Source organism: Lepidochelys kempii, chromosome 1, assembly GCF_965140285.1.
Source record: "Lepidochelys kempii isolate rLepKem1 chromosome 1, rLepKem1.hap1, whole genome shotgun sequence".
NCBI classification, from domain to species: Eukaryota; Metazoa; Chordata; order Testudines; family Cheloniidae; genus Lepidochelys; species Lepidochelys kempii.
The window spans coordinates 262,547,850-262,572,446 of NC_136380.1; the positions used below are offsets into that span (position 1 = coordinate 262,547,850).

General features: G+C 45.8%; 1 protein-coding gene across 6 annotated transcripts in view; it reads right to left on the reverse strand.

The window, feature by feature from the left end:
* Positions 1-24,597, reverse strand: part of TCF20 (transcription factor 20) — a 213,326-nt gene that overhangs the window by 53,956 nt on the left and 134,773 nt on the right. For 5 of the 6 annotated variants that reach the window (XM_073327262.2, XM_073327263.2, XM_073327266.2 and 2 more), the window contains exon 2: positions 17,122-22,752. In XM_073327262.2, coding sequence (XP_073183363.1) covers positions 17,122-22,716 — 5,595 coding nt within the window. In that variant the 5' untranslated portion in view covers positions 22,717-22,752. Of the gene's footprint in view, positions 1-9,803; positions 9,914-17,121; positions 22,753-24,597 lie in introns of all 6 variants that reach the window. The other variant, XM_073327267.2, reaches the window with a different exon arrangement.

Sequence of the window (24,597 nt, forward strand, 5' to 3'; positions counted from 1 at the left end):
GTCTCATGTCCAAACATCATACAGCAATGGAACCATCTTAAAGCAATATCTGGAAGCTGGACTAGTGCATGCACTTTCCTCAAGTTTTGCATTCTGAAATCTGAGGATACAAATAGCTTGACAATGGTCTCCACAGCTCCTCTCTACCTGCAGAGACCTATTTCCAGCAGGGCTCCAAAGTAAGAGGGGGAAGGGAAAGAGTCATTGTGGCTCTAGGGAAGCAATACAATCTGAAAAGAAAGATTACTGTAGGTGAGTAACCCCCACTTTCCTATTGGCTCCACATACACATACTCTAGGAGACCAGTTACTAGGGTCTTTCCTGAGGAAGTGAGCAAGAGATATCCCACCCTTGGGAAACCAGCATCTGTTCTCAACACAATGTGAGGAGAATAGTGATTTGTAAAGGTGTGAACCAAGTTATATGCAACAAATCTGCAGGTTTCCAAATAAAGGCACACTGGAAACACATGCCAGAGACAGCAATTGCCTCAATTAGAAAATGAGGCATTCAGGCACAGGAACATTAGCACCTACAAAACATGAGCGAATGAACGGCTTTCTTCACTTCTTTAAGCCAAGATGGCCTGACCTTGAGAACTTTCTCCAGAGCCCACTGTGACTTTCTGAATGGTTTGGTTCTGTTTAAGTAACAGCCAACCACTCTCACATCCAAAGTATACAATCTTACCTCCCCAAGTTAGCACTGGGACTTTTGACATAATGCAGACAAGTGCAATCAATTGACGGACATGAAGTTCCAAATCAGTTTTAGTCAGAATTTTATGGAGAAGGGTAAGAACCTCCTTGCCTTTATATCACATTCCACAGAAAGGTTTTACTTATTACTGACTGCAACTCTAAAGCCCTCCTGACCAAGGTAACTGATGCGAGAAATGAGACTTTCAATATGAGGTGGTTCTGAGAACAGAGTCCCCAAGAAGTTAGTGTCCTTCCATGAGTTTGGCTTACACCAACTTCAAGTACGGATTAGCCGCTGAAGAGGCTTGTGCCCTGGCTGAATGGGCAGTTATGATTGCCAGAGGTGGCATCTTGGCCTAATTGGAGCAGCAACCAACGCAGGCAGTGATCCAAGAAGAAATTCTTTGAGTGGATACTGGACAACCTTTCATCCTTTTGCCCACCGCAACGAACAATTGTCGATTTGCGGAACAACTGGGTCTTTTCAATGTAGAAGGCTAGCGCCCTTCTGACATCAAGGGAATGCAGCCGATGCTCCTCCTCCGACTTATGCAGCTTGGGAAAACACTGGGAGACCACCTGGGGCAGGAAGGCCAGGTGTGGCCACAGCTGGACCTTGTCCTTATAAAAGATTGTATAGGGCAGTTCTGAGGTAAGGACTCTAATCTCAGACACCCTGCGGGCTGACGTTATTGCAAGCAAGAACACGACCTTCCAGGAAAGGAAGAGGAGAGAAGAGGAAGCTAGAATTCAAAGCGGGGGTCCCATGAGCCAGGACAACACAAGATTCAGGTCCCACAGAGGGATGGGGTCCCTGACGTGCAGCTAGAGGCACTCAAGGCCCTTGAGGAACCTGGCAGTCATGTCTTGGGCAAAAACCAACCTGCCCACAAGCAGCAGATGAAAGGTTGAGATAACCGCCAAATGGACCTTAATAGATGAAAGGGACAAGCCTTGAAGCTTGAGATGCAGAAGGTAGTCCAGGATCAACTGCAGCAAGGCCTGCCCGGGCCCAACGCCTTCATCTGAGGTCCAACAGGAGAACCACTTCCATTTCGCCAGGTAGGTCGCTCTGGTGGAGGGCTTTCTGCTGCCCAACAGCAGACTTTGTGAATGCTAATGAGGCAGACGAGACACTGAATGGCATTGCCGTGAACTGGAAATGGCACTGACCCAGATTAAAATGAAGGATGCGCCTGTGCCCTGGGAAAATAGAAATATGGAAATACACATCCTTCAAGTCGAGGGCGGCGTACCGGTCTCCTGGATCCAGAGAGGGGACGATGGAGGCCAGGGAGACCATGCGAAACTTCAACTTCTTGAGAGAATTGTTGAGGTGATGCAGGTCCAGAATGGGTCTGAGGCCCCCTTTTGCTTTCGGGATTAGGAAGTAGCGGGAGTAGAACCCCTTTCCTTTCATGTCCCAAGGGACCTCCTCCACCACTCCCAGAGGCAAGACGTTCTTGATATCTTAGACGAGGAGTTGCTCATGAGAAGGGTCCCCGATGAAGGACGGAGAGGGTCGGCCACGAACTACAGGGTGTAACCTGAGAATATTATTTCGAGCACCTAACGGTCCAAGGTCAGCTGAGATCAGGCCAAACGGAAGGGGCGGAAGCGGTTGAAGAAAGAGTGGGAAGGTGGATCCTGCGAAGTGACGGGGGAGTTGTCCTCAAGCGCATCCTCAAAATGACTGCTTCTGGCTTCCTTGGTTTCTTGAAGGCCCAGGCTGAGCAGACAAATGGGAAGACAACAGGTGTCGCCACTTAGACCCTTTGTCTCTAACTTTTCTCCTGTATGCACTCAGCAGGGGAGTTCCCCAGGATCTAGACTGTGGAGGTGGAGGACGGAACAGCTTCCTGGCCTGATGAGTGTGAAGGCGCAAGGATTGGAGGGTGGCACGGGAGTCTTTACGGCCATGGAACCTTGAGTCTGTGAGCTCAGAGAAGAGCCCCACCTCCTCAAATGGGAGGTCTGAATAGTGGCCTGCATCTCCTGGGATAACCCAGAGGACTGCGCCTCATGGACACCATGGAGGCGACCACCCTGGCCACTGAATCAGTAATGTCCCAGGCCATTTGGAGGGTTCCTCTTGCTATCGCTATGCTTTCGTCCACTAAAGCGGTAAACTGCTGGGCTCGGTCCTTGAATTTGTTAAGGGAGTTCCACTGGTTAAAACCATACCCGCCTAACAGGGCCTGGTGGTTAGACACCCGAAATTGCAGGCTGACCACTGAATAAATCTTTCTGCCAAATAAGTCCAGTCTCTTGGCATCTTTGTTTTTTGGCATGCCACTGACTTGGCCCTGCCTGTCCCTTTCATTAACAGCAGACATGGCCAGTGACGCCGCTGAAGGGTGCGTGTACAGATATTCGAATCCTTTTGCAGGGACGCAATACTTCTTTTCCACCTTCTTAGAAGTAGGCAGAATGGAACAGGGGATCTGCCACAGTGATTTGGCAATCCTAAGGACCACTGAGCGGACGGGCAGCTCGACACGGGCTGGGGTGGAGGAGGATATAATGTTAAAGAGGTCATCAGACTCCTCTGAGACCTCCTCAATTGGTAGCCGCCCTTTTAAGGAAGTCTTGGTTCTCCTTGAAGTCCTCAGGAGGACTACCTGTTTGGAAGGGACCCGCCTCCGCTTCGTCCGGGGACGACAATGACGACTGCACCGCTTGGGGTCAGGCAGGTTCTTCTTCCCTCTCCAGGGACAGCTCCTTAGGTGCTGGAGTCTAATGCGCTGCCCCAACGTCAGATTCAGTACTGTGTTCTGACTCTGGTGCCAGCGATGCTGGGGGCTGTTTGTCTGAGGCAGCCAAGGAGGACTGGTGGAAATATGGGACCTGTATCACGGGCATGCCCCACGGGTTCCAGTATGGCCACTGAGCAGCCCACTGTCCCTGCTGCCATGCCACTGCTGCGCCTGTCTCGCAGGTCAGCAGAGAATCACCCCTCCTCCTTGGCGAAGGGCTGAACTCCCAGTCCGACTCGGTCCACTGCCTTTCTGGTGACCAGGGCAGGGCAGAGCCGTCGAGACCTGAGTCTCTCGCCTGACCCTGGTCAGTGACTGGTGAGGTGAGGGCCAGTGCCTGCCTGACGAGTGGGGGGTGGGGGAGGAGATGGAGACCGGTGCTGTGACAGAGAGTGACCCCACCCCAGTAGGGACCAATATCTGTGTGAAGGTGACCTGCACAGGAAGCTCACCAGTACCGGTGGTACAGGGACCAGTGCCTTGACTGCAGCGTCCCATGTCTTAGAGAAGGAGAATGTGGTGGCGGGGACCTGGGTTTTCTGACTGTAGGCCAAGGCCACAGAGATGGGGATCTACACCTGCAGTCCGGAGACCGAGGGTGCTCCACTGCCCTATGGGGCAGTGGTGCCATGATCGGCTTTCCCTTAGGCGTTGGGGTCTTAGCTGAGTCCAGCCCCTGGTGCAGGGTGTGCGGTGCCAGTCAGCCTGCTTGTTCTTTGGCCACTGGGATCGCTTTGGGCAACAAGAACCCTAGGAGAATCCAGGGTCCCCTGCCACTCCCAGGAGTTCAATCCCTGAGGGGGGGGTGGGGGGGAGGGAGATAGAGGGCGGTATCCAACCACAGCAGTACCCCTGTGAAACCCCAGGGCGGGCACATGGCCTGACACAGGTCCTTTGCCCAAAGTCTGTTTCCCTTCCAGTGCCGGGGGGCTCTTCTTTTGCCACTTCTTAGGCACTGGTGAGGGGGAACAGTGCTGGTGGTGCGCTCCGCACCGATGCCGAGGTGCTCAGCATGGGGTCTGAGCAGAAGGGCTCCGATGCAGGATGAAGCACAGCCTCCATGAGGAGAGTCCTGAAGCAGATATCCTGCTCCTTTTGGGTTCTAGGGCAAAAGTTCTTACAGGTTCTGCACTTGTCCTTTCTATGGGACTCCCCCAAGCACTTCAGAAAGCTGTCATGGGGGTCAATAATAGGCATTGGCCTGTTGCATGAGGAACACGGTTTGAAGCCTGGAGAACAGGTCATGCCCCACTCCGGGGCAAAGTCCCAGCCAGGACTCACTACTAAACTCATGACTAACACTTAACTTAAAGACTAAGTACCTAAGAATTATATACAAAGGTTAGATAACAATGAATTGTTGAGAACCGCTAACACTCTTACAATGCAAGACAAGGCGCTCCAACCAACCATCATGGGTGGTAAGGAGGAACTGAGAGGGCCTATAGCCAGTGGCACTTAATATGCTGGCACTCAAGGGGGCGCCACTGCAGTATCTGTAGGGCTGGCTAAGGCAAAAATCTCCAACGACGGTGCACATGGGTGCGCACACACCTAGAATGGAATCAACATGAGCAAGCACTTGAAGAAATATTCCAAGACATCCCATCTTACAAGGATGTTATTTAGGCCTGGCCAGATCTAACAGCACAAGCTCGGTTATGGCCCTTCCTCGACACCAAGTGATCCCCCATAACAGCCACAACAAAAAGGTGCATTTTGTGGCTCTATTTGAGATATGTAGATTCCCAAGGGTTTGGAAGGCATCTAGATGGCTACTTAAAAATGCTTTGGTCACAAGTCGCAGATTTTCAGCCTAGTACGGAGTCAGTGCTTCAGTATTGAAGGAAGCTTAGCAGCTATACTTCATGGCCTGAAAAGCCCTTGAGACCTCTTTGACTCATGGACTCCTAGTGTCTCTTATGTCACCACAATCATTCTGAACCTTCTTTGAGATGGACTTAAACATTGCAGCTCTTGGTGGGCTGTCCATCCCATTAGGTACGGCAGAAAGCTATGCCTATGAGAAGCAGTAAATTTAGCAGAGCAAGCAAAACCCCTCTTAAAGCTCAGATTCTTGACTGGATTGCCATAATGGGCAACGCCAAAGTGATCCAGACATTAAACAACTCAACTGTCAAAATTATCAATAAATTTACCTATGTTTATACTTAAAGCAATTTACAATACAGAATAAGGTTGGAATTTTTAGATGGGCTTAAACAACTTAAGGAGCTCAAGTCTCACTGAATGTCAATGCAGACTTGTGCTTCTAAGTCACAGTGACTTTGAAAAATCCCACCCTTCAAACTTCTGTGCAATGGTAAAAAAGGAGTGGATTAGTTCTGTGAATATTCCTCAGTGAAAGAGAGGAACTGTTAGAGGGGCTGGGCAATTTATACCTTTAATTTCTGGAAAACAGACTTGAGAGTCAAGAGCTTAAGGAGCTACTGCTTTAAAATGACTCCATGGCCACAGGGCTAGGCATGCTACTTCTGCAGTGGCGCACTGCAGGCTGTGTCAGGCAGAGGAACAATTGTTTTAATTTGAACTTAAAAGGAAAACTGTAGAAACTATTCTAATGATCTGAGGCTTTAAATACATTTGATTTTACAAAATTCAACCTCTTTGTAGAAAGTGGCAAAGGGCACAGAGGAGCACAGAGCTTTACAGGGATCCTATGGGTCAACATATGCACAATAGTTCAAAGCGTGGAATGGAAGATCTCTACTGAGTGCCAACAACCCTCTGATCATCCTAATCATTATGAAGTGTGTGTAGATAATACTTAAGTTATGTATCTATACTGGAAATTATGTTCTTAAAGTCTTGAAATTAAATGCAGGTCACCACAAGAAGACATGCCTCAAAAAGGTTCTGTTCAGGCAGGGGTTGGAGACACTTACCTGTGGGGATCCTAGTTTTCTGTGATAAAAAAACAGATTCTCCAATAAAAAAAACAAAAACAAACCATAAAAATCCGCATTTTTCCACAATTAAAACGAAACACTGAACTTTAGTTTCCCTAGCCACAATATGTACAGGTATCAGTTGAACTCAATGTTTTATGGGTGTATTTTACATTTGTAAAATGCTGAAATGATCCAGTCACAATGCACTGTTTCTTTACTGTTGCAGAGGGCCCTGCTGTTTCAGTCTCCCTCTTGTTTTCATTTCCTTTCATTCAGTTAATGTTTTAACACTTTCCATGTGTTCTACAATTGTCTGCCTCCAAATGTAATCTACAGACTTGCTGGATACAATAAAGAACAGCACATTACCATCAACGTGAAATCTGTCCTTGCCAAACTCAACGACATTGTTTTTAGGGGTGATTTTTAGTTTTCAGCATCTTTTCATAGCTTTAATTATTCTCATGTGTGGAGGCTGAAGTGAAATTTGAGATGCATTAGAACACAAATCCCTATATGCCGTTGAGTAACCTTCATACACTGGAAGCAATTTATTGGAGTATGTTTAGCTATGTAAATTTAAAGCGCATTCAAAAATCAACCACAAGAGGGGTTGAATATGGAATAAGTGAATCAGTAAAATTTAGTTAAAAGTTAATGTTTTTATTTTTTTCACAAAATGTAAAAACTAAAGATTCTCTGTAAAAAAACATGAATTTCACATTTTTCTGAGTCAAACAGATTTCTAGTATCCCTGCTTATCTGTCTGATCACTGTGTATCTCACATATAAGTTTATTTGCACAGGAAGCCACCAACTAATCAAGAGTGAAATCGACAAGAGATGTGATCAGTGTTATATTCCTACTGCTATACTCTTATTATTCAAGCATGGAATTTCTAGCCATAGAGATTCCATAGTACTGTTTCATTCACTTAGGATTTTTACTATGACTCTATGGTTTCTTTCACATATAGTGTCACTTCCCGACCCCGTATGACCCATGTTGCCACTCCTATATATTTTGTACCCCGATATTACTGTGTCCCATTGATCATTGCACCAAGTTTTTGTGATGCCTATTATATCACTATCCTTTTTTAATACCAGACACTCAAGTTCACCCATCTTCATATTTAGAGTTCTTGTATTTGTATAGAAGGACCTATTAAAATTTGGCAATATTTAGTTATCTGCCTTCATTCATTATGATGTAATTGAATGGGACTTGTTTGACTGTTTTTCCTTCAGTTGCTACTTCTCTCCTTTCCTCTGCAGTAGGATATATAGTAGCCCTTTTAATAAAGCCTCCCCTAAAGGAGGCGTCTGTCCAAACCGTGCACTCCTCTGCACCTGCTGGCTTTCCCACAGCCCTTAGCTTAAGAACTCCTCCATGACCCTTTTAATTTTACATCCCAGCAATCTGGTTCTGTTTTGGTTTAAGTGGAGCCCATCCTTCCTGCACAGGCTCCTCATTTCCCCAAAGGTTCCCCAGTTCCTAATAAATCTGAATCCCTCCTCCAAACACCATCTCATCTACACATTGAGACCCTGCAGTTCTCCCTGTCTAATTGGCCCTGCATGTGGAACAGGAAGCATTTCAGAGAATGGTACCATGGTGGTCCTGGACTTTAAACTCTTACCTAGCAGCTTAAATTTGGCCTCCAAGACTTCCCTCCTACCTTTCCCTATGTCACCTACATGTACCACTATCACTGGCTACTCTGCAGCACTGCACGTAAGTCTGTCTAGATGTCTTGAGAGGTCCGCAACCTTTGAACCCAGCAGGCAATTCACAGGGAGGTTCTCCCAGTCATCACAAACCCAACTATCTATATTTCTCGAATCCCCCATTACTATTACCTGTCTCTTCTCTTCTTTGATACTATAAGAATAACGAACTGCATGTCAGAGGTGAGAAAGAAAATGTGCTAGAGTAGGGAAGAGTGAAAGAATATACACACCAGGCATAGGAAGTAAGATAACGGTTGTTTGAGCTAGGAGGCTGTCCTCAGGCAGCAAGACAGAGCCTAGTTCAACTGAGCCTTTCCAATGCCTGAGGACGCCCTGTGGCTCCTACACTTCTCAATACTCTCCTTCCAATCTTCACGTTGAGTGTAATCCTCTCCATACTGAATGGGAGAGGATGCACTGCTTCCTTGAAACAGTTTGGCATTACAATTTTACTGCAATAGGACAACAGGTTAAAAAAACTGCTAAGGAAAAAGTTACTGTCCTAGTAGTTGCAATGGTGCTGAAGGGGAAAGGGCAGTTATTATTTGTACTACCTAGACCATCTAAGAGCGCTAGTCACAGACCAGGACCCCCGTTGTGCTAGAGGCCACACAAAACACACAACAAAATGACTGCCTCTACCCCTGGGAGCTTACAATTGAACATAAAGACAAGAGACAACAGATGGATATAGACAGGGAAGGGTTAAGAGCTATTTAAGCTAAAGGAAAATGTTGGCACAATGAATATAAACTGGACATGAACAAATTCAAGCTGCAAATTAGAAGATTCCTAACCATTAGAGGGTTGAAATGCTGGCACCATCTCCTAATAGGAGTTGTGGGGACAACAACTTAATTAGTTTTGAGAGATATACGGACAAATTTATGAGTGCAATTGTATGACTACGTTGCTTGAGATTGTAGGAGCAGGCTCAATGCTGGTTTGTGTCTTATGTTCCTAGAAGCTCATACATCAGGGTTTCAGCTGGTCACCAGCAGGGGTCAGGTTTTTGTTGTTGTTTTTCTTTTAACTCCCTTCCTCTGAAGCATCAGGTGTATTCACAGCTGGAGACAGGATATTAGACAGAGAGGGCCAGGGCTCTCACGTGGCACTAAGTATTCTCTGTCAGGTGTTTGGCTGGCTGGTTCTTGCTCATATGTGGGGTAAGGAAGGAATGGTCTCCCAGGTCACATTGACCTCAGGTGGGTTTTGCCTTCCTCTGCAGCATGAATGCAGGTCATTTGTGAGAATTATCTAGATCCCTCTCATTTAATGATTTCCCTACCAGTGCAGGGACCCTCAGGCACTGGCACATCTCGGTCCCTCCTATTCTCTCTGTGTGGCATGAAATCTAGTCTCCTGAGGGATGCAATACTTTGGTCTAATTTTGGTTGTGCAGGTGCTGGTGGTGTTGATAGCCTGTGACATACAGGAGGTGAGACTACATCAGTGACAGATTAAGGCTCCAGAGTTGCAAGTGGCTTTTTAAATGTGTCTCCTTCAGCTCTTTGCAGCACATTATTTTAAAACACTATGTGATTTAATTATTAACCAATCTAAGTTATTAGCCAGTCAGGAGGCTTTTACTATGTTAGTAACCAATTGTAGTTGATAAAATATTAATACTTGGTCAGTCATTTTGCTGTGAGAATATCTATATCGAGAGAGAGAGAATGAAACAATGAATTCATACTACCATGGTTCTTTTGAGTTATGCAAATGGCAAATTTGGCTCCTGAACCTCTGAGGCCGGAGTATCACTTGACTAGATGATCTAGTGGCGCCTTCTGCCCTTAAACTCTGACTCTACGTGGAAACAATGAGACAATATTGGTCAGCATGATACACAGCAGTATTAGCATACCAGCAGCCCAACTGTTGTCATGCTTTTTGTAGGCATCACAGCAAGAGAGAGTTTAGAGGAGAGTTTTGAGGAGGATAATGAGGTAACTTTACAGATGTTTACGGGGAACAACTCCTAAGCATGAGGGGCAGCATGGAAGAAAGCACAAAGATGCTGGTTTGAAAAAAAAACAAAAAACAAAAAAACAAAACAAAATAAAACAACCTTAACAAATGAGCACTGGAGACTTGAATCATAGGCCAATCTGATGTAGGAGTCTACATTTTTATTGTGAATGAGGGATGAGCAGTAGCAGAGGAACACATTGTGAAGAGGAGGCCTTGAAAGTGAGCAGTTTATTGTTTGATGTGAAAGAGAAGAGGGAGCCAATGAACGGATACAAAGTGATGGGCTAGAAAAAGGATCTTTGCAGCAGCATTCTGAATGCCTATCTATGGGGCAATAATGCATTTGCCAAGGCCAGAGAAAATGATGTTTCACTAGTCAAGATGCGAGATAAGGAGAGCCTAGATGAGAGATGTAGTTGTGAATAGGAAAGGTCGTATCTTTGAGATGTTATGCAGAAGAAATGAGCAAGATTTAGACAGCCTGAGTGTGAGGACCTACAGAGAGATCTGAGTTGAAGATCACATTCCAGTTACAGAACTGAGGGCCATGTGGACAATAACAGAGAAAGGAAGTAGCAAGGAATTAGGAGCTCTGTTTTAGCCACATTGAGCTTGAACTGATGGCTAGACATCCATGAAGAGATGCCAGACAGAATAAGATTTTAGCCTGACAGAAGACTGACATAGCTCTAAGTCATCAACATAGTGATGGTAGTAGTTGTAAAAAGAAAAGGAGTACTTGTGGCACCTTAGAGACTAACAAATTTATTTGAGCATGAGCTTTCATGAGCTACAGCTCACTTCATCGGATGCATTGTTTGTTAGTCTCTAAGGTGCCACAAGTACTCCTTTTCTTTTTGCGGATACAGACTAACACGGCTGCTACTCTGAAACCTGTCAAGAAGTAGTTGTGTTTGTGGATTATATTACCCAGAGATAACATGTAGAGAGAGAGAGAGAGAAAAAAGAGATGGTGACTGTGATGCTACACTCCATATTTTTCATAGAAATATTGTTATGATATGAATATGGCATAACTAAGATATGTTTTATGCAAGATGGGCTATGTAAGATATCATTGGAAAGGTTACAATCTACTGAATGTGTTTATCCAATTTGTATACCTATATCATTTCTGTATCTGAAGTTAGGAATATTGACTATGTAACAATTACAACTAGGTGTGTATTTGGGGGAATGCCCACCGGACAGTAGGCAATCAGCCTGGATTGGGCCATTAAGAAGGACAATAGAACTTTGAAGACACTAATCTCCAACCTTCCTGAGAAGCTTCCTGGGATGTTGCTTTGACACTGCAGGGTTATCTGTTCATGTCACCTAGTACGGATTACCACCTTGGTCACTGCTGGTATTTTTCCACTGGAAACAAAGGGTTCCCACCTTATGTAAATCCTACTTAAGTCCGGGAAGGAAGGCAATCAAGGCTCTCCTCCATTGCCTGCCCAGGAAGCAAGGGCATGGCTACACTGGAAACTTCAAAGCGCTATCGCTGGAACGCTCCCGCGGCAGCACTTTGAAGTGAGAGTGTGGTCATGCACGAGCACTCAGAGAGAGCTCTCCCAGCGCTCCTGGTAATCCACCTCCACAAGCGGATTAGCGCCGAGCGCTGGGAGCATGGCTACACTAGCGCTTTGAAGTGCTCAGACTTGCTGAGCTCAGAGGGGTGATTTTTCACACCCCTGAGCCAGCAAATTAGAGCGCTATAAAATGTAAGTGTAGACAAGCCCGAAAACTACTAAAACACCTGAAGGGAAAGGCAGGGTTGAGTCCAGGCTGAGACAGGGGTCCAGTCTTTAAAGAGAAGTAACTGGTGCTCTAAGCTACAGAAACTCTGCAACTTACCTAAAACAACATTTAAGGTGAGAAATTACATTTTGTAACCTGTTTCTTGAGGGTATTAAGCTTAGATTGCATTTTCTTTTATTTGCTCAGTCATCGGCTTTGTTCTGTTTGCTATCCCTTATAATCACTTGAAATTTACCTTCTGTAGTTAATAAACTTATTTCTTGTTCATTTCAAAACCCAGTTTGTGCAATATATATTTGGGGGGGGGTAAAAAGCTATGCATCTCTCTCTCCACACTGAGGAAGAGTGTGAATTTTTATGAGCTTGCACTGTGCAGATCTTTCTATACAGCACAATACAATATTATTTTGCGTTTACTCCCCAAAGGAAGTGTGCACGTGATTGCGGGGTGAATCCCTGAGCTGATTCCTCCCACACAGAGCTGATAGTGTCCCTGTGTCCATTTGCAGCTGGGTGTGTCCCTACCTGTGTGTGGGCGCTGTAGAAGGCTGGAGGGCCTGGCACAGCTAGGATAGGTTGAGGAAACCCAGGCTGGTGGAACGGGTGGAATCTGTGAGACCCCAGCACATCAGGTGGCATCTCGGACTGGGGAGGAAGTGGGGGAGTCCAACCCATCACAGGGACCAAGGACAGGCCCTGTGGAGCCCCCACAAAGTTGTAAAGGGGATGAAAAGGATCCTCTGAAGGTCACACTGAAGGAGCAATTAGAGAGGTAGGAGGAGAACCAGGAGAGGACAGAATCACAGAAGCCAAGGGAGGACAAGATTTTAAGAAAAAGAGCATGGTAGATGTTATCAAAGTCATCTGACAGGTAAAGGAGACTGACAGAGTACTAGTTCTGAGCTTTGGCTAGAAAGAGATTATAAACTTTCGCAAGAGCAGTTTCAGTGGAGTGCAAAGAGCAGAAGCCCAGTGGGAGGGGTTTTGGACATAACTGGAGAAGAGGAACTCCAGATAACAACTGTAGGAGAGCACGTTTGGTGAGCTTAGAAATGATGGAGAGGTAACTAGAGATGCAAGTGGGATCAAGAGTACATTTTGTAAGATGGGAGAGACTAAAGCATGCTTGTATTGTGAAGAAGACCCAGAGATCAGATGTTAAAAGGGAAGAGTAAGGGAGAGGGATGAAAGTCAGTGAGAGGAAGATCAGGAGATGGGACAGGAAAAGATCACTGAAGCAAGTGGAGGGGTTAAAAAGGAGAAGAACAGATGAGAAACTTCTGGGTCTGTGACAAAGGAGAGAGAGTTGTAGGTATGGAAGGCAGAAGAGCTGTGAGGGGGAAGTCACACTGTATTTTGTAATACACACACAAAAGAAATCAGTGAGATCCTATGCAGAGAGATACGGGAAGGCAGGAGAAGGGGAAGGCTTGAAGAGCAAGACAAAGGTGGCTGGGACTGCAGGTGTGGGATTGAATTAAGGTAAAGAAGTAGAGTTGTTTAGCTAAGATGATGGCAGAACTAAAGCAGAAAATGAACCTGTAGTGGAGGAAGACAGTCTAGTCATGGGATTTCTCAGACTTCCATCATAGTGTGTGAACAGGTGCAGAATGAGTGGATGCTGGGAATCAGACAGGACTGGAAGATGGCAGAGTGGAGCTTTCAATGGGAGAGAAAGCAAAAAAGAGTTAAGAACAGAGGAGAATGAAGCTTAGAGAATCCACCTTTTGTGGTCAGAGGAGACCGCATAGTTTGAATGGTCTCCACCTCAGTATAAGGGAAACCAACCTCCCCAAGGACAGACTCGCTGGAAGAGTCAGGCAGGCGTTAAATTAATAAAAGGGGAGGGTAAAAAGAGGAAAGATTTGAGCACTCATTTAGCAAAGAATCCAGATGCTGAGAACCAAATTAATTAAGGATCCAAAGGACATGAAGATAGACAATTAAATAATTGCTTATACACCAATACTAGGAGCCTGGGTAACAAACAAGATGAATTAGAATTGCTCAGTTCTGAGCATAAATTCAATATAGCTGGTATTACTGAAAGCTGGTGGGATGAGTCACACAATTGGAATGTTGAAAATCAATGGTTATAACCTATTTAGGAATGACTGAGTGAGCAAAAGGGGATGGGAAGTGGCACTTTATATCAAAATGGACATTACCTGTTTCCGAGTCACTGATAACTCAAAAGAAAATGACCTCGAATGCCTATGGTTCAGCATCCTAACAGATAAAGCACAAACTGCGGGTTTAATGTTGGTGTCTGCTACAGCTACATACCACCAAATCACGCTAGGGAACAGAATGACCAGCACTTTACGCACCTACCGATAAATACGTAGGGAAAAAAAGCTGCAGGATCATGAGGGATTTCAATTTGAGTGACATGCTGGATATCTCATGCTGTCAGTACTAAGACATCCTTGGAACTCGAAATATTCTAGATGACAATTTCCTAACTCAAAAAGTGTTGCAACCAACGTGGGGGAATTCTATATTAGACCTCCTCAAGAGGAGCTGATCGCAAAACTAAAAATTAATGGCAGTTTAGGTACTTGACATTTATATTGCGCAAGCAGAATGAAGTCCAAACCAGTAATATACATACATACACACACACACACACGTACGTGTGCGCACAATATACATGCACACTTGGGTATTTTAAAAGGGTTGATTTCACAAAGCTGAAAACAATTATGAGCTAAAGCAGCTGGGAGGAAGAACTCAGAAAAATGTGAATAACTGAGAATTTACTAGATGCCCAACAAGCCACATGCTGATTAAAACTCTGCCCTGGTTTAGAGGGGAAGGGAAGGCAGCTATTAAAAAAAAACAAACACGACAAATGGCAGAAAGGGAAGTTGATAGTAATGAATATAAATCACAAATTAGGAATTGTAGATAATTGTTAAGGGAAGCAAAGGACCACAAAGAGAAACCTATAGTGAGCAGAGTTAAGGACAATAAGGAGGAGTTTTTACGAATATTAGGAACAAAAAGAATCCTGACAATGGCATTGGTCCATTGCTAGATGGAAACAGTAGAATTATTAATAATAATGCAGAAAAGGCAGAAGTGTTCAATAAGTATTTCTGTTCTGTATTTGGAAAAAAACAGACGACAGAGTCTCAAAATTAGATGAGAATACTCTTTCAATTCTACCAATATCTCAGATGGATGTGAAATAGCAGCTACTAAAAAGGTAGCCATTTTTAAAGTCAGCAGGTCCATAATTTGCATCCAAAAGTTTTAAAAGAACTGACTGAGGAGCTCCTGGACTGTTAACGTTGATTTTCAATAAATCTTAGAGCACCAGGAAATTCCAGAAGAATGGAAGAAAGCTAATGTTATGCCAATATTATAAAGGGTAAATGGGATGACCCAGGTAATTATAGGACTGTCTGTCTAACATCTATTCCAGGCAAAATAATGAAGTGGATAATATGGTACTCTATTAATAAAGAATTAAAGGAGAGTAATATAATTAATGCCACTCAACAAGGGTTTATGGAAAATAGATCCTGCCGAACTAACTTGATACCCTTTTTAGATGAGATTACAAGTTTGGTTGATAAAGGTAATAGTATTGACGTAATATACTTAGACTTCTGTAAGGCATTTAACTTGGTACCACATAACATTTTGATTAAAAATTAGAATGATATAAAATTAACATGACACACACTAAATGGATTAAAAACTGGCTGATACGTCTCTAAATGTAATTGAGGAATCATCATCGAGCAGATGTGTTTCTAATGAAGTCCTGCAGGGATTGGTTCTTGGCCCTACGCTATTTAACATTTGTATCAATGACTTGGAAGAAAACAAAATCATCAATGATAGTTTGCAGATGATGCAAAATTGGGGAGGGGGGCGTTAAATGATGAAGGGGACAGGTCACTGATTCACAGTGATCTTGATTGCTTGGTAAACTGGGTGCAAGTAAAAACAATGCGTGTTTTAATATAGCTAAACGTAAATGTATACATCTAGGAGCGAAGAATGCAGGCCATACTTACAGGATGGAGGAATACTGAGGGAAGCAGTGACTCTGAAAAAGAATTGGGGGTCGGGGTGGATAATCAGATGAACATGAGCTCCAAGTACAATGCTGTGGCTAAAAGGGCTACTGTAATCCTTAGATGCATAAAAAGAGGAATCATGATTAGGAGTAGAAAGGTTATTTCACCTCTGTATTTGGCAGTGGTACAACCGCTTCTGGAATACTGTGTCCAGTTCTGGTGCTCACAATTCAAGAAGGATGTTGATAAATTGAAGAGGGTTCAGAGAAGAACCACAAGAATGATTAAAGAATTAGAAAACATGCCCTGTAAAGACAGACATGAGGAGTTCAATCTGTTTAGCTTAAGAAAGAAAAGGTTATGGGGTGACTTGATTATAGTCCTTAAGTACCTACCTGGGGAACAGTTATTTAATAACATGCTCTTCGATGTAGCAGAGAAAGCTATTACACAATCCAGTGGCTGGAAGTTGAAGACAGACAAATTCAGACTGGCAATAAGGCATAAGTTTTTAACGGTGAGAGTAATTAACCACTGGAACAGTTTATTCGGGTTCTTGGTGGATTCTCCATTACTTGCAGATTTTAAATCAAGATTGGATGTTTTTCTAAAAAGATATACTTTCGGAATTATTTCAGGGAAGATCTACGGCCTGTGTTACACAGGAAATCAGGCAAGATGATCCCAGTGGCTCCTTCTGGCCTGGGAATCTATATAGATATCCCCAAGACCTCACATCCTGACAACTATCTTTCTGGCCAATAAGGACTAGACAGTACTCTATTCGAAGCTCATCAATACACACAATACACCTTGATCCAGGCTTGCAGCACCACTAGCTAGTCTAGATGGCCTCCATACTACAAAGGCCACCTACAGTTTTGTGGTTATAGGATATGTATCAGTATTTAATAGAAACTGGATAAAGAACAAGGCTGACATCTTCATGGATATACAAATCCCTTAGACAACTAATTATCACTAAAGTTAATAGGTACTGAGCATCCAAATCCTCCAGGTGGCTTTAAAAATCTCAGCTCAAACTAAATTTCACTAGGTGACTTAAGGTAGGATTTTTACCCTCCATCAAAAGGGAACTACTGAAGATTTATATAGAGAGGAAATATGGATGCTTGAGGTATAGCAGAAAGAAAAAAGCATATTACAGGGGAGAGAAAAATTATATGATTGCAAGAGGAAAAATGTTTCATCCATCAATACATAATAAATGTTGGCACTCACCATCTCTCTTGCTATTTCCACAGCTTCCTGCAGCCCATAGAGCCTGCCACAGACCAGGTAGATTCCATTGGCCCAGAGAATACAACCCTCGTGGACCCAAAATTCATTGCTGTCAAGAGGTAGTTCAGGAATTTGTAACTCCAGCTCAGGGCCACCTTCTGAAGTGGGCACAGGGGCTTTTAAGTCCAAGGGAGTCTTTTCACTGCCACTGCCACCCTCAGTGGTTGCTTTCTTACAAGCAGCTCCCCTTGAAAGTGACCGAGAGGCCCCACCACAGTCCTCAGAGCGATGCCGCCTCTTAAAGCGGGGGTGGGCAGCCAGGCTTCTCTGTTCTTTCTGTTGTTGCTGTTCTTCTTCCTCTTCTGTATCAGTCTTGGAGCCATTAGAAGCACTTTTGTGTCGTACCTTGACCTTGCTTTGCATTTCTGAGGCCCTCTTGGGAGGTGGGTTTTTGGGCAGCGTAGCTGCATAATCCTGGGGGTAGAAAGGCCCAAAGAGGTCTCCCATGTTGCGGTAACTGGCCCACTTGCCACACAGGCAGCAAACCAAATGCCCCAAGATAGAAGACTCTGTTATCACCGGGCCCTGCAGCATGAAAGTTGAGGTGGGCAGTACTTTGCTCTCAGTGTTGCTAGGAGGGGGTGTCAGTGACCTTTGTCCCTTTCGGCCTCTCACCAGCTTGTTCTGCTCCTCTTCCTCTGCATTGATGATTGTGCACACAGCGCCTATCTCACACTTGTTTACCACATGAATGTATGGGAAAAAGGACTTGTTCTTGGTGTCAGCTTTATCAAGCGACTGGGTAGCATACTTCAGCTTGATCTCTGGTTCTTGAGGTTCCACAATTGGAGCGGCCCGTCTAGTTTTCCTCTTTCGTGGTTGTGCGGCAGGTTTCCTCCTCTCCCTCCTCTGTCTCTTAGGTTTTGGCTCTCCACCTCTTGTCCCTTCTGATGGCTGTGGTGGTAGTGGCACTGGTGGAGGAGGAGGTGGTGGCTGCTGCTGCTGCTTCTTCTGCTTGTTTACGCTACCAATAGGCCTCCCCTTTTTCTTTCCAGAGGGGAAGTATCCCTTTGGAGGGAAGCCATCTGGCTTAGGTGAAATATTTGTCACATCTCCATCTTTTTCTTCAGACTTTGGGTTTGGTTCAGAAGTCAACACACTGGAAGGAGAAACTGTTTTTGCATCAGGAAACATCAGAGTTCCAGCTCCACTTAAGGATCCATCTGATCGTCCTTGACTAACAGACTTCTGTGAAGGTGGTGTGGCCACATTGGCCCCAGATACCTCTTTACTGACACTAGCAACTTCAGGTGTCTCCTTCTTGACTTTGTCATCCCCACAGCTGTGCCACTCTTCTGAAGATCTTGGCAGAGATGTTTCACTAGTCAATTCCTGGCTCACTTGCCCCACTGGATCTGACACAGTCTCCCCTTTTCTCTTTTCTGTCTCTGGTCCATGACTTACCAAACTCCCACCTTCAGGTGGTCCACATTTGAGGGACAAGATGTCATCAAGGGTGACTGCATCTGCACCAGTTTCAGCACTGTTGGAGGAAACACTTCTCCTGATGTTGGGGGATGTAATCTTTTGAACAATAGCTTCCAGTTTCAATCCCCGCCCCTTCCGTGGTGGCAATATTTTGGTCTTAGCTGGGCTTGTGAGGGAAACAGCAGGGCAATTCCTGTTGTCAGGACTTTGGAGATCCTTGGAGGAGTCTCCCTTTGGGAGTGGCTTGCCAGCATCTTGGCTTAGAGATGAGTGTGCATAGGAGTTAAATGCTTTGTCAGCTCCTTCCTTTGAGGGGGAAAGCAGTCGCCCTTTATCTTCTGTGCCACTGTTCTTCATATCCTGTGACTGTCTTTTGCTGGGAATAGGAGAAATGAAAGAACGGACCCTCCTCCTCATAATTAAGGGGTTTTGAGGAGACTGGTCTTCTTGGCTAGGGAGCCTCAGCATCGCATTACTAGGTTTGGGCAAATCTGCAGATTCCTCCCGCCTATGCCCATCACTATCTTGAGAGCAAAACCTTTTCTGATTGGTCGCTCCTAGAGGCCCACTGTTCTTGGCAGGAGAGATCTGCCGGGAGAGATCCCAACCCGATTCCTGTTGCTGCATCTTCTGGCCACCATGTTTTAATTCGGTGCATTTATTTTGCGTACCATCACTCCCCATGAGACAGCGCCCAGCTTCTTGGCTTCCAGTATCATGGTAAGAGCTAGCCTGGATGTACATCATTGCTTCCTTGTCATTTTTCAAGGGACTCCTTACTCTCTCGAGGAACTGCTGTTGTCTTGGACTCTTCCTTGCCCCTTCCTGCCTGTGCTGAGCTGCAGCAATCACACCCTGTGCAGAACTGCTCCAATCTTTGTATTCTTCTTGCTGCTGGTGATATATCTGCCTTTTGTAATGATACTGGGAATTCAAACTTTGGTTAGGGTCACCAAAAGCATGAGACCTAGTGTTTGTGTGATATGCTGAAGCCAAAGATGAGCCTTCAGAGTTCTGGGGAAAGGGAGAATGCAAAGAACCCCTGCTGACCCTCTCAGACAGTGTCATGTGTGGATTCATGTGGTGGAGGTCTGTTCCTGGGCCTCTGCTCCTGCCTGGTGACATCTTCAGTTTGTCAGCCAGATCCTGATATTGAGAAGGTGATTTACCCCTCATGCCCTCTCTGCTGCTTCCCATTCTTCCAGGTGCTCGTCTTAGCTGTGTTGATCTGCTGTCCTGCTGGGAGACATAGTCTGGAGTAGAATCAGGGGCTGCAGCTCCAGGGCTGGCATTGCCTCGGAAAGACTCATGCTTGACATTGGCAGGATGACAATGGTCTCCTGATTTTTTATTGTTGAGATTGGCTGAGGTCTTGGCCTGTTCAAAATCTTCCTCTTTTATTTGCCCACTATGAGACTTCAGCTTTGTTTCCATGGACACCAGGCCACCAGGGAGGATGACTGACTGGCCTAAACCAGGAGTGAGACGTTCACTCCTCCCACTTCTGGCCTCAGCACCTATGTGGCTCATTGGGTGAGGCCCAGGATCTCTGACAAGCTGCCTTAATGGAGATATGTCACAGATCACTGATCTTCTTTCTGAGAGTGTTCCCCCTTCATGGGCTGAAGACTGTGACTCTATCTCAAACTTTCTAGGGATAGGATAGTCAGCCAGATTGATCTGTTTTATCTCAGGAGCTGTGCCACTTGATTTCCTATCCCAGGGGCCCCAGTGAGGACTTTCCAGGAGAGACCCTATGCTTTTATTTAGGAGGCTCCTATTGGTTAATTCATTGGTTTGACTAATTAGAATGTTGGGCCTCATGGCTCCTTCCAGGCTTCCAGCCATGCCTGCATGTTCTTGTGCATTCCTAGCATATCTTCTGTCTGGATGGTGGTGATAACCCTGCAAGACCTCCTGCAGAAGACTGGGAAACTTCTCATTCCTGCCTTTTCGCTCACTGTGCCCTGGAAAATCCCCTTTTTCTTGACCTGAAGGATACTGAGGAAAGCCACCAATATTTCTCTGCATGCCAGCCCCAAGGTTGTCTTTATAGCTGTACCTCAAACTGCCAGGTGATTTGGAAGGTTCTGTTCTGCCAGGAAAACTTGAGCCAATGATTGCATGGCCAGGTTGGCTGTTTCCCTCTCCATTGTGGTTAGTATTGTTATCCCCACTCTTACTCCCTTTGCTCCCTCCTTGAGGCTCTGACTGTGGTAACACCTGCCCAGTTTCTTTCATTCCACTGGCACCAGGAGGCGCTTGGGTAGCTGGGGGAGCATCGTCTTGTGAAGGTTTATCCTGCCCGCCTGATTTTTCTACTCGGCCTGTCATGGCCTCCCGAGAGACTATCACCCCAACTGTCTTTTCGTTCACCTTTGGGGTGGCCTCCACTGCTATCAGGACTTCCTTTTCACCTGGGGAACCCACATCTTCCCTAACTGTAGGACTGGTACTGAGTTTGGCTGGCTCGTTCTGAGAGCCTTGTGCTGGTGACGAGTTGGATCTCTCTAAGTTACCCCGATTGTAGGTAGTGTCAGAGCTAGTGCTCTGGCCACTCAGCTGTCTCACCCTCTCTCCATGGTCCTCTGAACTGCTAGAGCAGCCACCATCGAGGGATTCTGCCAGGGGAGACTTAAGCTGCTCCTCTGCCTGGGAAGAACCTTCTGAGTTGGTGCAACTGTCAGCTTTTTTAGACGATGATGACCTTTTGGAACTTTTTTTCTGAGGTGCCAAGGCATCTGAAAGTAACATGTGCTGGACTGTGTTAGGAAGGTTGGCCACTTGAGAGCTTAAAGCACTTAGGCTGCTCAACCCTGGATCTGTAAGTCTCTTCTCCTGAAGTCCTTCCAGCCCAAATCCCTTGAATCCTCCACCATGAGCATTGGGGCTTGGCATCACGGATGGTGTTGGGCTAAGCTGAGGCATCATCTGTAAAATTCGATTTCTAGAGCCTATTGACATATTGCCTTGCCCACACTGGAGGTTTTCCCCACTTGGCATGAGAGGAGATGGAGTAGAGCTGCAGCTTGGAGACTGGACCACCGAGGCAGCTGGAGATGGGTTGGATATAGGACTGAAGTTCTGATGGAACTGCATGGGTGATCTCACAGGGACTTCAGCTTGGCTGTACTGTCCCACTTGACCTTGAAGAGAAAGCTTGGTGGCAGCATTTGAGTACTGCATTACATGCTGTGAGGGGTGCTGTTGCTGCTGCCCCTGCTGCCCACCCTGGGGCAACTTAGACTGCTCAAAACTTTTTATTGGCTGAGTCTGAAAGCTGTAATTAGATTGAGTCCCATATCCCTGTGAATTAGAACCTACAGCATGGCTTTCATACTGTGAACCAGAATTCACACTGTAACTGCCATCATAGTTCTGCCCAGACTGCCCAAAACGCTGTGGGGAGGGGAAAGAGGAAGAGGAAGAAGCAGGAGGTTGATAGTGTTGGCTGAATTGACCCACTCGTAACTGGTACCCAGAAGCAGAGGAAGGCAGGGCTGATGGACGCTGCATTGGCTGCAAGTGGGAGGCGCTAGACGCAGGCTGACTGGATGCCTGTGGTAAAGGCTGATGGGATTGATAGAGCTGCTGTCTCAGCTGCTGCACCTGCTGCTGCTGGCTGGAAGCCTGCTGCTGATACTGGGCACTCCCTGGAGAGAAAGGACCAGTAAAATCCTGCTGATAGTGAGATACACCCCCAAGGGCTGAATGCTGTGTTTGAAACTGGCCCACATGTCCCTCGCTCCCATACTGGCTCCCAAAGTTGCTTCCTTGGGGTGGCCCGTAGCTCTGCACTGGTCCAGACGGCCTGCGCTGAGGCTGCCCACCTGCTGCCACTGCATCCTTGTTGGAGGCCATGTAGTAAAACTCTCCTGCTTCTTTTCTGAAACCTTGGTAGCTCTGGTGCCCAGAGCTCTCACCAGCCATTGCTGCAGATGCTCCTGTTGCTCCCCGGCGCCCACTGCCAGCACTTCCTCCAAAGCTCTGGAACATCTGGGCCTGCTGGCGGGAGCTAAATTCTTCTAGGCGGGATGCCCCGTGCACTTCCTGTGGGTAGCTCTGCTGGTTTCCGTGGTAACTGCTTTGCTCCCGAAAGGACTGCATGCTGTTCAGCACCAGAATGACCCCTCGAAAGCCCTCCTGGGAAAAAAAAGGGAAAAAGTTAGAAAATTCACGTCTCCCAGTCATATCATCAGTAAAATTAAACTATAGTATTTAGCAGTAATTCAAATTTTACACCTCTCCTACCATGCAGCTCTATCAATGCTTACCACCTTAGCCACCCTGGTAACGGAGGAAATAGGATTCCCATTGTGCTCAGAAGTCAAAGGTGTTCATCATTCCCTATCCAGTTATAGCAGCATTCCAATGTTAATGCATTTTATAAAGGCTCCTCCCAATGGTCAGCAATTGGGTTATGTCCCCCAGAAGGACTAAATGTTTCACTAAACTAGTTCAAGTGGGAGAATGACTCCTATTTCAGTAACGCTGACTTCCACCCCTAAATTAGCCCATACAGGCCAGGAGACACTCAGAGTAGAGTAACTGTATTTTGTTACAACTGTGGAAGTCTAAACGAATGACAAAAATTATATAAATTATCTTAAACTATTGAGACCTATAGTAAGAAAAAATATCCAGAGACCCAGAAGCCTCTCTCCAAACATCCCCCAATAGAAGTCAGTCCAGATGTAAATGAGACAAGGTCAAAGGCCCTAAAATCAAAATTATCTGGGAAACTGCAGAGGGACAGTCAACAACTCACCCAAATATATCTCTGTTCACTATACCAAAGCATCCCTATGACGACACATGGATGAGAAGCAGCGCTCCAAGAAAGTAAGTGTATTCCCCCACCTAGACTCCCAACCAAAGCTTGCTTAGTTCTAACAGATGGAAAGTCAGGTCCAGGTAGACTGCAGCTATCCAGCTCTACTTAAAGAGCAGCCTATAGCTTCACCCCACACCAAGAAAAAGATGGTTTGTATTGGCTTGGATAAAGTTAACGAAGACCTCGGACTCTCACACTCCTCCTTCATCCTAGGTTTAAAAGACTCGTAAGCACCATAGGCAGCAGGTATGTGGATCGCTGACAGGCATAGGCCGATTGCAGGGCTTAAAGCCTGGGGACAGGGGCATGCCCTGTCCCCCGGCTAAGTGCAATTTGGGACTAATGAAAAGTTGAGAACTACTACTAAGAGTAACTAAGTAACTACTAACTATATTACAGGTTTTCAAAAGGAGAGCTTCCCACTGTGGGAAGTCGGGTCCCTGCTTCTGCGCCCCGCGTGAGCCGCGGCTGAGGCGGTCAGAGGCACCGGCTTTTGGCGCTATCAGCATTGAGAGTAGACATCTTGCAGGAGAGCCTTTACCCTTTTGAAGGTCTCTATGCAGAGACATTGGGACTTCCTGCCTCTTCGCTTGAGAGGGTGAAGCCACGCTCCTGGTCGGTTCCAACCTAGCAGGAAGGAGAGGGTTTACTTGTGCCCGTCTCCATAGGCAGCTGCAGAGATTTCTCCATCAGGAGCATTTTCAGCCACAAGTCTCTGTCATGATGAGCCCTGGTTTTCAGACTGGGACAATGGAGACACTTAGCAGGGATGCGTGTCTCGCCAAGACACTTCACACACAGTGAGTGTCTGTCAGACTGTGGCATAGGCTCCTTGCAGGAGCCGCATGTCTTGAAGCCAGGGGACCCCGGCATCAGGGAACTATGATTGCCTGGGTGGAAGAGGCTCAATGGGAGACGAACGTGAGAGAAAGTTAAAAAACAAACAAACAAAAACAAAAAAACACTTAACCAACTATTCTAAAGGAAGAGAGAGATTGGGATATTTCTATCTAACTATTTCTATTTATTTTTACTTATTTTCTTCAGTGACCAGGGAAGAGGTTTAGCACTGCCCCAAGTCCCGTCTTCAGCTGAGACGGTTGAGAAGGAACTGAGGGAGGGTGCAAGATGCACGCGCTCAGACAGACCCTAAC